Source organism: Tachysurus fulvidraco, chromosome 18 (genome assembly GCF_022655615.1).
Source record: "Tachysurus fulvidraco isolate hzauxx_2018 chromosome 18, HZAU_PFXX_2.0, whole genome shotgun sequence".
In the NCBI taxonomy this organism is placed as follows: domain Eukaryota; kingdom Metazoa; phylum Chordata; class Actinopteri; order Siluriformes; family Bagridae; genus Tachysurus; species Tachysurus fulvidraco.
This window is the reverse complement of record NC_062535.1, coordinates 18,576,385-18,589,843: the sequence shown is the minus strand read 5'-3', so window position 1 is coordinate 18,589,843 and position 13,459 is coordinate 18,576,385. Positions and strand designations below refer to the sequence as shown.

At 37.9% G+C, this 13,459-nt stretch overlaps 1 protein-coding gene across 2 annotated transcripts in view; it reads left to right on the top strand.

The window, feature by feature from the left end:
* The window catches only part of LOC125139443 (CMRF35-like molecule 3), a 16,260-nt gene extending 4,086 nt beyond the window's left edge, over positions 1–12,174 (top strand). The window contains exons 3-7 of one of the 2 annotated variants that reach the window (XM_047803603.1): positions 5,018–5,095; positions 5,169–5,222; positions 11,113–11,220; positions 11,599–11,630; positions 11,716–12,169. In XM_047803603.1, the coding sequence (XP_047659559.1) occupies positions 5,018–5,095; positions 5,169–5,222; positions 11,113–11,220; positions 11,599–11,630; positions 11,716–12,078 (635 nt within the window). In that variant the 3' untranslated portion in view covers positions 12,079–12,169. Of the gene's footprint in view, positions 1–5,017; positions 5,096–5,168; positions 5,223–11,112; positions 11,221–11,598; positions 11,631–11,715 lie in introns of both variants that reach the window. The other variant, XM_047803604.1, reaches the window with a different exon arrangement.
* Positions 12,175–13,459: the final 1,285 nt, after the last annotated feature.

The following is a 13,459-nucleotide window of genomic DNA, read 5'->3' as shown; positions in this document are numbered from 1 at the left end:
ACCAGACTGGGAAGTGTTCTGGAAGAGGTGATACAATCAGTCATACTGTGTACCTGTGAGGTCTATAATTGACAACATCTCGCTGGTTCGAGACCTTATAAGTGCCCAGAACTATTTGGGCTGAAAGTAGGTCTGGTCTCCACAGACCAGGAGAAAGCGTTTCGACAGAGTAGAACATGATTTTTTATGGAAAACTCTTAAAGCTTTTGGTTTTAGCTCTGAATTTATAAACAAAATAAGAGTTTTGTATTGTGACACTGAAAGTGTACTGAAAGTTAATGGTGGCTTTTGTGCTCCTTTTAAAGTGTACAGGGGAGTAAGACAAGGTTGCTCTCTGTCACGAATGCTCTACGCCCTAGCCATAGAACCATTTTTAAACATGCTAAGAAACAAATCGAAAGGGTTCTCTTTTCCGGGTTGTGGGACCGCTCTCCGTCTGTCAGCTTATGCTGATGATATAGTGGTGATTTTGGACCAACAGATTGATATTGACACACTATGTCACACTAGTCTCCAGGGAATATGGCAAATTATCCTCAGCCAAGATCATCTGGGATAAAAGCGAGGCCCTTCTGGTCGGGCGTTGGTCAGCTAGTGCACCCAAAATCCCGGGGGGACTGCTCTGGAAAAGAGACGGTTTTAAATATCTAGGAGTTTACCTGGGAGAAGAGACTTTTATGCACAAAAACTGGGAAGGGACACTTTTAAAGTTGAAAGGTCGCTTAGATAAATGGAAATGGCTTTTACCAAAGATGTCTTACAGGGGACGTGTGCTAATCATTAACAACCTAGCAGCGGCCTCCCTTTGGCACAAAGTAGCATGTGTGGACCCACCTGTGACACTTTTAGCGAGAATCCAGTCAATGTTTTTAGACTTTTTCTGGGATAAGTTGCACTGGGTGCCCCAGAGTGTTTTATACTTACCCAAAGATGAAGGTGGGCAGGGCGTAGTGCACCTACAGAGCAGAACCGCTGCCTTTCGTTTACAGTTTTTACAGAGATTTTTAGGTGGTTCAATGTCTGTAAGTTGGAAATGTGTGACCAGTACTATTTTAAAATCTTTTAGATCTGGGACTTGGCAAACCCTTGTTCCTGATGGACCCTCGAAAGCTGAACACTTTGAGACTACCTGTTTTTTATCACAATGTTTTTAAAGTGTGGAGACTTTTTAGGACAGAGAGAGCCTCAGACCCGAACTCACTATACTGGCTACTTCAGGAGCCCCTCATCTACGGAGCTCGCCTGGACTTTGCTGACAGTGCCCTCACTCAGACTCTACAAACGTCTGGTCTCATCACGCTGGGACACCTGGTGGACCTTGCTGGACCAGAGCTCAAAAACACCAGTGGAGTAGCTGCACGGCTGGGAGTGAGATCAATACGGATCGTGGCACAGTTACTTCAGAGGTGGCACTCTGCTCTCTCACAAGAAGAACAACAAATGCTAGTGGAGTACTGTGGGGGGGCTGAACAGCCGGACGAGGAGGACCCTTTTCCTGAGCTTTCTCTGTCTCCAGACTTAGAGGGAAGTACTGGTCACTTTTTAGACTGTAAAATTATCACAAATATGGATTTTTACATGGTCTCTGGGAAAATGTTTTATAAAGCCTGTGTTAAGGTTTTTAACAAGAACAGTCTTAATGGTAGAGTGGACACACCGTGGCGCTCTGTCCTCGGGCTGAGGGAGGAAGAGCGACCACAGTGGAGGACACTCTACAAGCCACCATTAACTAAAAGAACTGGAGATTTACAGTGGAGAATCCTGCACGGAATCATTGCTGTTAATGCTTTTATTTCAGTCCTGTGTCCGGAGACAAGTCACAAGTGTCCCTTTTTATCTTCTTAATATTTCACACTTTTACGCAGTGTCTTAGACTAAAACCCCTTTTTACCCTTTTGCAGACTGTTTTTAGTGCTTTTAACAAGTCCTTTTCAGTCCAAACTTTTATCCTGGGGGTAAAATATACTAAGAAAAGGCAAACAGAATGCCAGCTTTTAAACTTTGTCGTGGGTCAGGCAAAGATGGGCATTTACATCAGCCGAAAAAATAAAGTGGAACAAAGAGGCAGCGATGATGCAAAAATGGTGACAACAGCAATGATGAAGTCCAGGATTCTAGTGGACTTTCACTTTTACAAGAAAACGGCGAACTTGACGATGTTTGAAAAAATCTGGTGCATTAAAAATGCACTCTGCTCAGTTTTTAATGATGAACTGCATTTTGCACAGAACATGTCTTAAAGAACATCATGTACATTTGTTTTTTATAGTTTTCGCACAGAAACTTTTAAAGCTATTCTATTTATTTATTTCATTTTTATTTTATTTATTTATTTCTTTTCCTGCATTAAGTTAAGTTAAACCTTATATCGGTCATGTTTGAAACTGAGCATTCGAAATAAAGGTCTTTTTCAAAATAAAAAAAAAATCTCTCTCTCTCTCTCTCTCTCTCTCTCTCTATCTCTCGCATACATACAAACATGCAGACACTCTCACACACACACACACACACACACACACACACACACACATTCATTCACACTCACTCACACACTAACTCTCTCATTCTCTCTCACACACACATTCTCTCTCTCTCTCTCTCTCTCTCTCTCTCTCTCTCTCTCTCATACAAACAAACATTCAGACACTCACACACACACACACACACACACACACACACACACACACACACACACACACACACAAACACTCACTCTCACACTCACTCACACATTCATTTTAACATTTTCTCTCTCTCTCTCTCTCTCTCTCTCTCTCTCTCTCTCTCTCTCTCTCTCACACACACACACACACACACACACACACACACACACACACACACACACACACACACACAAATACACACACCCTCACACATCTGCATGTACTGATGCACTTTTGTGGCGTCTGGTACCGGTCATTTTAGATTTCATGTCCCAGGCACCCTAAATTTCAACATCTACTCCTCAATTAATCGATGAGCAACACAGTTTTACACACACACCTGGCTCCAGAATGACTGGAGCCTACACAAAGACAAGATAACCCCATGCGGCCCTAAACGACTCATAGGGGCCCTAAACCAGAACACACACACACACACACACACACACACACACACACACACACACACACACACACACACACACACACACACACAGACAATGAGACATTTACTAATAAAACAAGTAGATAAGATACTCTAAGGTTCTCATTCTTATAACCCTGTTGTAATGTGTTTCTTCTGTTAAGGCTTGCCTGACTTAATATTATTTACTCCTTACTTTCCTGACAAGGGTGTATTTTATTCATGTGTCAGAAAACAACATTGTATTTAACATCAGTTATACTCTAATTACTGATCATGGCATGTTAATGTATACCTGTTCTAATGCTGTATGCCCCTTTAAGGTCTGATGTCAGAATGTATACGAAGCTATCGTTTTCTTTTTACTTCCCTAATGAAAGTGCATCTTGTTCTGTGTTTCATTTTTGTTTCTTTGCCTTTATAAGAACACAATATCGTATTAACATCAGTTACCCTTTGATTACTGATCTGTGTATGTAATGTACCGTTGCCTTTATACCGTCATTACCCTTCATGTTCAGTATCCAAATGACCACAAAATTATCAGTTACTCATTTTTCAAGCACTGGTGTATTTTATTTGAGAACGAAAGGCGCCATACCATCTTAATACACCCTGGATCAAACTTTAAAGTCATCTAAAAGTTTGATAGCTAAACCACGCCCACAGACACCTGAAACAAAGGGAGTTTTTCCCTCCAAAATCCTGACCGAAGTATTGGTCATCTCCCCAAAGATGGGTGGAGTTCGCGACCTTTAAATTGTCACAAACACCACTAATCCATGGTCAGACTTTCGGAACAGCTTGGAGACGACTCCATCTTCCTTCAAAGAAGTTCCAGCAAGCTTCACTTCCACGAACGACAACTGCTCTGATCTTCAGGAGAACTTGGAAGAACGTCTGACCCCGCCCTAACTGACTTTTCAGAGATTTCTCTGTTGCATCCGGACTCTTGTTCAGTAAGCCAATGCAAGTAACCTTTTCCTTTATAAACCAATTTAGATGCGTAATTTTAAGTAGGAATCTTTCATTGAATCTTAAGGTGAATTTAAGTTTCTGTGACGATTTCCCAGTTAGGGTGTGATTTAATTTTGAAGTCTAAGCTTGCCATTCCTTTCCTTCCTTTCTCTAATTTCTTCTTTCCAGTCTCTTTCTCCCTTTCCCCAATTTTAATTTCTTTTGTTTTATTTTATTTTCATCTTTGTTTTCCCTATTTCTTTTGTTTGTTTGTGTAGTTAGTTTTATGTTGTGTTTGTCTCATTCATTAAATGCCATATTTTTGCGCCACAAGTGATTGTCTCTGAGTATCGCTCACCTAAGGTACCTGCAACATCTGGTCTGAACTACATGCTCTATTAAGTTAATTTAATTTAAATTACGGTATACAGTAAAAGGAAAGCGAATCTTTCTTGGCCGGGAAGATACCGCCTTCATAGAATTAATAAAGGTACACGGCCTGTTCGCCGGACGAACAGACCAAATAAGTGTAACGTTAATTCCAGTACCGTTAATTTCAACTTAGGTTAAAATATTTAGAGTCACTATAACACGTTATAGTTACTTATAAATATTTACCTTGATTCGCGAGCCAAAATCGCTACACTTTATACACACAAACACACTCACACACACACACTTATTCACACACTAATGCACAAACACACACACACTCTCTCTCTCTCTCTCTCTCTCTCTCTCTCTCTCTCTCACACACACACACACACACACACACACACACACACACACACACACACACACTCACATTCACTCACTCTCTCTGTGTGAAATGGCAATGTTTTGTAAATGAAGTTAAATGTATTAAAAGTCTTCATTTCCTCTTGTGGAGACTTTTGTGATGTTCTGTACAATAGACCTGATTTAATAAGGGTGTAAACTCAGAGTGATAAATGGCCTGTTTCCTTTCTTCCAGTTGATCCCACCATCAGTTCTGTCTCACACACCACACACTTCACTCCAACCCATGGGGACACGACACATTCAGTAACAGGTATAAACTTTTTTACCTGACTTCTTCTTCACATTTCTCTCACATCATTAAATCTGTCTCTGTTTTATTTCAGATAAGTTACTAACTTATACTACCCACAAAACCACCATCACTCCCCCATCTCAGGGTATGTAGAATATCTACCATTTTATTTTAAACCTGCTGCTCTGCCCTGTGCTTTAACAACTATCAATGACAATGACAATTTATTTATATAGCACAATTAATTACAACTTCTGTACAAATATCACATCAGCCATACGCTTTTGAACATAAAAATGTCTTTATCCTGGACTTAAAAATATTAAGAGAAGACGCTTGTCTAATGGACAGTGGCAAAGCATTCCAGAGCTTAGGGCAGCAATACAGAAAGCACGATCTCAAACCATTCAGAGATTAATAAACTAGGTGCAGAATTTTAACATCCACTATAAAACAAACAGGCAACCAATGTAGTGAGTGTAAAATAGCAGTAATATACTCCCTCTTTTTTACCCCATACAAGAGTCGAGCTGCAGCATTTTGGACAAGCTGCAAGCGGGATAAAGCTGTCTGGCTGATCCCAAAATAAAGCCAGTTACAATCAATCAATCAATCAATCAAATTTTATTTATAGAGCACCTTACAACAGCCAAAAGGAGCACAAGGTGCTTTCCAGTAAAACAAACAAAATAATAAAAAAATAAGAAGACAATGAACATAAAACAGCAGTTGAAACAGTCTCTACGTGTTAAAAGCTTGTATGAATAAATGAGTTTTCAACTGCGATTTAAAAACACTCAGCATAGTGATGGATCGTAAGTGTGCTGGAAGTGCGTTCCACAGCTTTGGTCCCTTGATGGCAAATGACAGGCCTCCAAACTTCTTATATTTGTATTTGGGAGTGACCAGAGAGGTATGTCCAGAGGAGCGGAGAGATCTGGCTGGTAGATCTTTATTAATTCTGTGAGGTAGGCCGGGGCCAGACCATCGATGGCCTGGAGTTACAGTAGTCCAGCCTAGATGAAATAAAAACAGGAATTACTTTTTCAAAATCTTTTAAAGAAAGAAAGGGCTTAGCTTTAGAAAGAAGACGCAGCTGAAAAAAGCTTTGACGACTGAATTTATTTGTCGGTCAAAATTTAAACCATCATCAAAAATGAAACCAGGATTTTTTACCCATGATTTCAAACACAAAGATCTGTCAGGAAGTAACTACAGACCCATTACCATGACTTCATTTCCTTTTAACCATCAACATCACAGCACCTTCTAATGATGAACATGTCACAGAATACACACATTACAGACAGAATACACACATTACAGACAGAATACACACATTACTGACAGAATACACACATTACTGACAGAATACACACATTACAGACAGAATACACACATTACTGACAGAATACACACATTACTGACAGAATACACACATTACTGACAGAATACACACATTACAGACAGAATACACACATTACTGACAGAATACACACATTACAGACAGAATACACACATTACAGACAGAATACACACATTACTGACAGAATACACACATTACTGACAGAATACACACATTACAGACAGAATACACACATTACTGACAGAATGCACACATTACAGACAGAATACACACATTACAGACATAATACACACATTACTGACAGAATACACACATTACTGACAGAATACACACATTACAGACAGAATAAACACATTACAGACAGGATACACACATTACAGACAGAATACACACATTACAGACAGAATACACACATTTCAGACAGAATACACACATTACAGACATAAATAAATAAATAAATAAATAAATAAATAAATAAATAAATAAATAAATCCTGAAGGAAAAAATAGTAAGTTCACAATATTAAATTTACATGTACACTTTAACATATACAGTCATGTGAACAGAATTAGGACCCCATCAAAACCTGTTTTTTTTTTTTTAATAGTTAAATATATTGTCATTTAAATATTATTTTAACATTATTGAAAAAAAAATCAAGTAATAAAACTAAACAAATAAAACCAAAGAAAAGTCTTTTTTGAATGATCTATAAAATGTCAAATAAAAATCAAATTTGTGAGTAAAATGTACGTAAAATAAATAAAATGACCTACAGGTGTATCACATCAGGTGTAAATTATTAGAACATTGTTACAGAGCATTTTGAAGAAGTTTGTCTTATTTATTCTCAATCGCAGTTGTGGCCCTTGTTGAAGTGCCCTTGAGCAAGGCACCGAATCCCCCCCAACTGCCCCCCATTGCCGCAGCATAAATGGCTGCCCACTGCTCCGGGTGTGTGTTCACGGTGTGTGTGTGTGTGTGTGTGTGTGTTCACTGCTGTGTGTGTGCATTTTGAATGGGTTAAATGCAGAGAACGAATTCTGAGTATGGTCACCATACTTAGCGGTATGTCACTTCACTATTCACTATATAAACCTCAGATATTTAGTTTGATTTGCTATTAAATGTTGAAGTGAGAGGTTTCACCATGGTGAGATTCAAAGAGCTCTCTGAGGCCTTCAGAGCAAAGATTGTTGATGTTTATGAGTCTGCTAAGAGATATAAAAAGATTTCAAAAGAATTTATAATCAGACATTCCACTGTCCGGAAATCATTTACAAGTGGAAAACATTTAAAACACCTGCCATCATGGACAAGTCAGGACGTCCAAGTAAATTCAACCTGAGACCAGACTGCAAGATGATTAAAGAGGTTTCCAAAAACCCTATAATATCATCACAGGACCTACAGCAAGATTGTGCTACAGTTGATGTCAAAGTGCATGAATCTACAATCAGTAAGAGACTGAACCACTTTAAATATCATTGGAGGTCTGAAGGAGAAAACTTTTACTGTTTAAAAAAATCATGAGGACAAGACTGAAGTTTGAGAAAGAACAGAGAGAAAGGCCAAGAGTTCTGTAATAATGTGCTGTAGACAGATGAGTCTTAAACTGAATTATTACGCACCATAACAGAGGAGATGTTTAGTGTAAACCAAATACAGGAATTCTGCAAAAAATCCTAATACCAACTGTGAAACATGGAGGTGGAAGATCAAGGAGTCAGCACTGGAAGATATTCAGCAAGATTTTATTTTTATTAAAGAAAGAAAATGTGGTTTAACTTACTCAGTTTAGAAACGATTAAAATTGTTGTTGATTTTATTATTTTTTTAGCCCAATTAATTTTTTTCTTTCTTTTTGTGAACAAGTTGTGACCTGGACTTAGATTCATGCATGGAACAAGATGGCAAGCCTTTCACTGAGTCTTGAGAACTGCTGAAGTGCTGAAGAATTTAATTTTGAGCTTAATATTGAGAAACAGAAGAAATAACTTACCTGGATGACAGAGTGAGTCGATTATGGACTTTTCTTCACAAACATTTAATGGACCATTTCATTACCAGATCAAGCCATAAAACACAACAGTAGGCCTGAACTGTTGCAATTTAACAACTCGTAGGTAAATGTATTATTGTGTATTTACAAAATACAGGAATGTTTTCTGCCAATCTAGAAACTGGACTTTTCTAAGTATCGAATGGTTATTTGATGTTTACTGCCTATTTTGTTTCATGTTGTACTGCAAAGTTGTAAGTATAGACATATTAATAAGTATAGACTCAAAGTTTTTTTCTGTTTTTGTGAATATTTAAAGTTTTGGGTACAAAAATGTATAACTGAATGAACAGGTTTCAGTCAGGAGAGTTTTATCATAGATTTTCTTTCAAACTTATTATTCAGGCCATCTGTGATGAGCACATTGTCCATCATACTTCAGCTGTGGTTGATGATTTGTCTTTTGCTTTGGTTTAATCCCTTGCTTTGCAAATTGATGCAATTCTATGCAGTCTTGATGAAATTGAGGTTGTTATGGTTTTCTTGTAGTAACAACCTGACTACAGGAAGGAGAGGATGACCAGAAAGAAAAACAAAGATCTGACTCATGCAGTCATTCAGCAGTTTTAAATCTGGGGAGATGATTCCTCCATCTGTTAGGAGAGAACTCCCTGTACTTTCATTGTGAATGAGAGAGTTGTAAAAGTTAGAGATGCAAAATGGAATCTCTTTTCGGAAAAGGCAAGAGGTGAGGACACTGAAGATGAAACACCATCTTCTTGACAACAGTAGACCTGTACCACCACCCTTACCCATTTCTTGTGGTGAGTAAGAGAATGCATAGCAGAGGATAGAGCAGCTGGTGTAGCTGTGTTCTGTGGGGATATCCAGGTTTCAGGTAGTGCCAGAAAATCGGGAGTAGTGCGAATCTCTAAGATAAAATCAGCTTTTCTTATGGCAGGCTGGCAATTACAGAGCCCATCTATCACCACTGTTTGGGACTCAGACAGCAGAGGAGGGTAGATGAAGTTACTGGAAATGTGACTTCTGATCTGTAAACGAGAGTGCATATGATGGTAAAGGTGACTACAGAGATGGGTTTGAAACACATATGTACAGTCAACCAAAAGTGAGATTTAAAATAAGGTTTGGTAAATTAGACCAAAACAGTTCTAGACATGGTGAACACCGTTCCATATGTGGAACACTACCGCTAGGGGCTGAAGCTGCATAATTTCATTGTAACTTTTAAGCATTAAATCCTCTAAAAACACGAAAAAACTTATGTTTCTAGTAAAGTTTATACTCTCAATATTTTTTAAGCCCACGCACAAAGCATAATATGATTCATAGCCGTCATACTATTAGAAATTTTTTTTTGGAGAAAACTGACCTAGGTGGCGCTAGACCAGTTTTCCCTTACCTTTAGACGCATCCCTTTCTTTACTGAGGTAATATATTCCAAAGCAAATATTCCACAAAAATCCCCAAAGATCCAAGGAACTGGAATCTGTAAGCCTTTTAATCCTTTGGTCGCCCCTGCAAATATTCCGAAAAATTGGAAACAGTGGTGCGCCACCATCTTTTTTTTTTTTCGGCTGTAACCTCTCATTGGGGGTTTCAAAAATTCTAAATGTATGTCATATTTATGCCCAGGGCGTAACGAATCAAACAAGCCCTCACTTGAGCCAATCGGTGCTTGTATTGCAGAGATAGACGGCTGAGAAGCCAATGATGTCATGACATCATTTTTGGGAACCCTCCCTTGACTGACAATTACTCCTTCCAATAGCAATGAAATTGGCCAGGACATCCCTCTCTGCTGCTTGCATCTGCGTGAAAATCGTCCGCAATGGGTTTATTGCGCAATCCTCAACCTTTTCTCACTCTCACAGCTCAGGGTGTCAGGTTACAGGCCTCTTTACACAACAGAATAGTAGAGAGAGAGGCTGTGTTTGTTTTAGGCCATTTAAACTGAGCATACAGTCTTTTAATTCACAGTTATACAGTAAACAAGTAATCAAGAAACACATGACCGGATGGACATGTCCGTAGAAAAATAGTTTTATTGAAGCCATTTTTGGGTCTTTTGAATTGATTTTTTTTGGTGAAAGCCAAGACATGAGGCTATGACCCTCAGTTGTTAAATGTTACCTATCATGTTCCAGAGAAATAAGATTAATTAAAAATCTCAGGTGAAAATCAAAACTTCCATTCTAGCCTCTGTAACTTTGTGCCAGTCAGAATCTAGAATCAATCTGAAACTAGAGAATCTCTTCTTTCCAATGAGACCAGGCTCACCCCTGTGTGTCAAAGTATGTGGGAGCTGTACCACTTTTTGTTTTATATACAATTTCGGGTGTTCACCATTAGGTTAAGGATACTTACAAACCGAAAATGAAGGGAGAACATTCATTTATAATGAGTAAGCTCTGCCCACAATTCACACCTTAAGGGAGAGTGAAACTACTCCTGATCTATCATCTGAGAGAACTACAAAGCAACGACCAACACTTTAAGATCAACTATTTGCATATCAACTGTATAATAAGAGAACAATGCTATTGTCAAGATAAACAATGTACAAAATTGTTACAGTAAATTAAGTATAAATGGGCAGAATATGGTTTAAAATATTGTGACACATTGTGTGTGTTTCTGTTCCAGGATTCACAACTATACCCCTAGTCACGACTGTCGTGCCTGTTGCTCTAGTGCTGCTTCTCTTTGGCCTTTTATCAGCTGGAGTGATATGGTGGGAAAAAAAGACCCAAGGTACTGCAAACAAACAAGCACATTTTAATTTATATTCACACATGTTAAAGTGTTAATGTGTTTTCTTTTCAAACCAGTGCAGAAACAACCAATGCTGCCAAAGTCACATGAATGAACTGTCTCATGCTTATTTACATGAGAAAGTATGAAAAAGATGTGAAAGATATCACTGAACCCACAAATCAACCGATCAAAAGTCACACAAATTATAAAAAGCATTACAACAATTATTCAAAGATGCATAGTGTAAATAAGATATGCATTAACACGTGTAAATATACAGTAGTTCCTCAACACTATGGATGTGAAATGAATGGGTTGTGGTTTTGTTCATTGTCTTTAGAGAATGTGATTTAAAGCAATCTCTTCTCTCTTCAGGCTCTGGAACAGTGACACAATCTTCCAGACAGGTACAGGCCAGTGATTTGCTTCAGATGTTACTTTCACAAACACTTTACTTACAAACATTTTAATAATTCTTATTTTCCATTTCAGACAAATGAAGATTATGCAAATGATCAAAATTTACATCCTGTTCAAGCAAGAGTAAAAGTCAGTTTGCCTGAATCTGACTACAAGGGTTTAAACCCAACCACCAGCCAATCAGCTTCAGTCTACCAGACTCTGTCAAGAACTAATAACCAATCAGATTCAGTCTACCAGACTCTGTCAAGTACTAATAATCAATCAGATTCAGTGTACCAGACTCTGTCAAGTACTAATAACCAATCAGATTCAGTGTACCAGACTCTGTCAAGTACTAATAACCAATCAGATTCAGTTTACCAGACTCTGTCAAATACTAATAACCAATCAGATTCAGTCTACAAGAGTTGCTCCCATATCAATAAACATTAAGATTCTGCATACTTCTGTTCGCCTACCAAGTGGACTGGTTTGAGTTTGTGTTTCTTTTTCTTGTGAATTTACTCTTTTGTGCCTCAGATCTTTTCATTTTTTTTTTTTTTTTTTTTTAATGTAGGACAAATCACACACTCTTTGCATTCTATGTTTGCTAATGGAAGTCTCAAGGTAGCTGGTCACGTGAATTACGAGAGTTGCTCTATGAAGAAATTCAGCTCATGTCTGCTTTATTTTCAAGCCTGGCACTTGATTCCCGTGGCTCAGGCCATGGCTCATCATGGGGCTCAAAGTTGGTGGAGAATGAGAAAGGGAATCCTCTTTCTCTTTCCCTCTTCTGCGACTCCAAAAGTCGCATTTTGGACTTGTTTCACAATTTCTTCCAAGCAAAACAACAACCTAATGCTGTCTTTTGAACAGTTTTAAAGAATTTTTCATCCCCAAATCAGATTTAATAGGTACTTTCAACTTTGTAGAATTGAATTTTAATTATTTGTCATATTGCCCTCCAACTTCTTTAATGTAAATCAGTCCAAAAACAGGCTCTAAGCAGGATCTATGAAGCACTTAACATGTATTATTCAACATCTTTAGATCTACTCAATAATAATACAGAGACAGGTATAGATGAACCATTTTCGAAGGACAACTGGTACAAAATAATTCAGGGAATTTTTTTAATCAACCATTTGCTTTAGACATGCTGTAATACAATTTGGACTAACATCAGACTTTTTAAGATTAAAGCTGACAGATCCCACATGATAGATGACAGCAGTCTCCCTCAGCTCTGCTGCATATGTCTGGACATGACACATGTTCTAGACCTTCTCTGGGCTTTTTGGAGAGGTGGTATAGAGCCATCCCCATTTATTGTATTGTTTATTATGGCCAAAAAATTCAAAATTAGGAAAAAAAAAAGTAAAATTAAGATACTGGTCTTCTGTTCTCTTCTGTCTAGTAGACTAAGACTGATTAAATGGCATTCAGTCACTGGTAAAGGGAAGTCATGTATCATTTAATGTTGGAGAAAAATAGATGTACAGTAATAAGGTATACTGGGGCATTCGATAATATCTGGCAACCTTTCTTACGATTTGTTGACGAAATTAAAGCAGGCAATATGGTATTGTAAAGGGGGGGGATATTATTCATACACACGTCATGTTGTTTATTTATTATTATTATCATTATCATTATGTCTTTTCCTTTATGGACATCTGATCATGTACATTATGTTCAGTATGTTTATGTTTATGTCTAGTGTTTGGGGGATAGAGAGTTTAGTTTTGTAGACCTTTGTTATTTTGGTATAAAGTGAAAATAAAAATGAAAAGAATTATATATTAAAAAAAAAACAATTTTACACAAATATTAA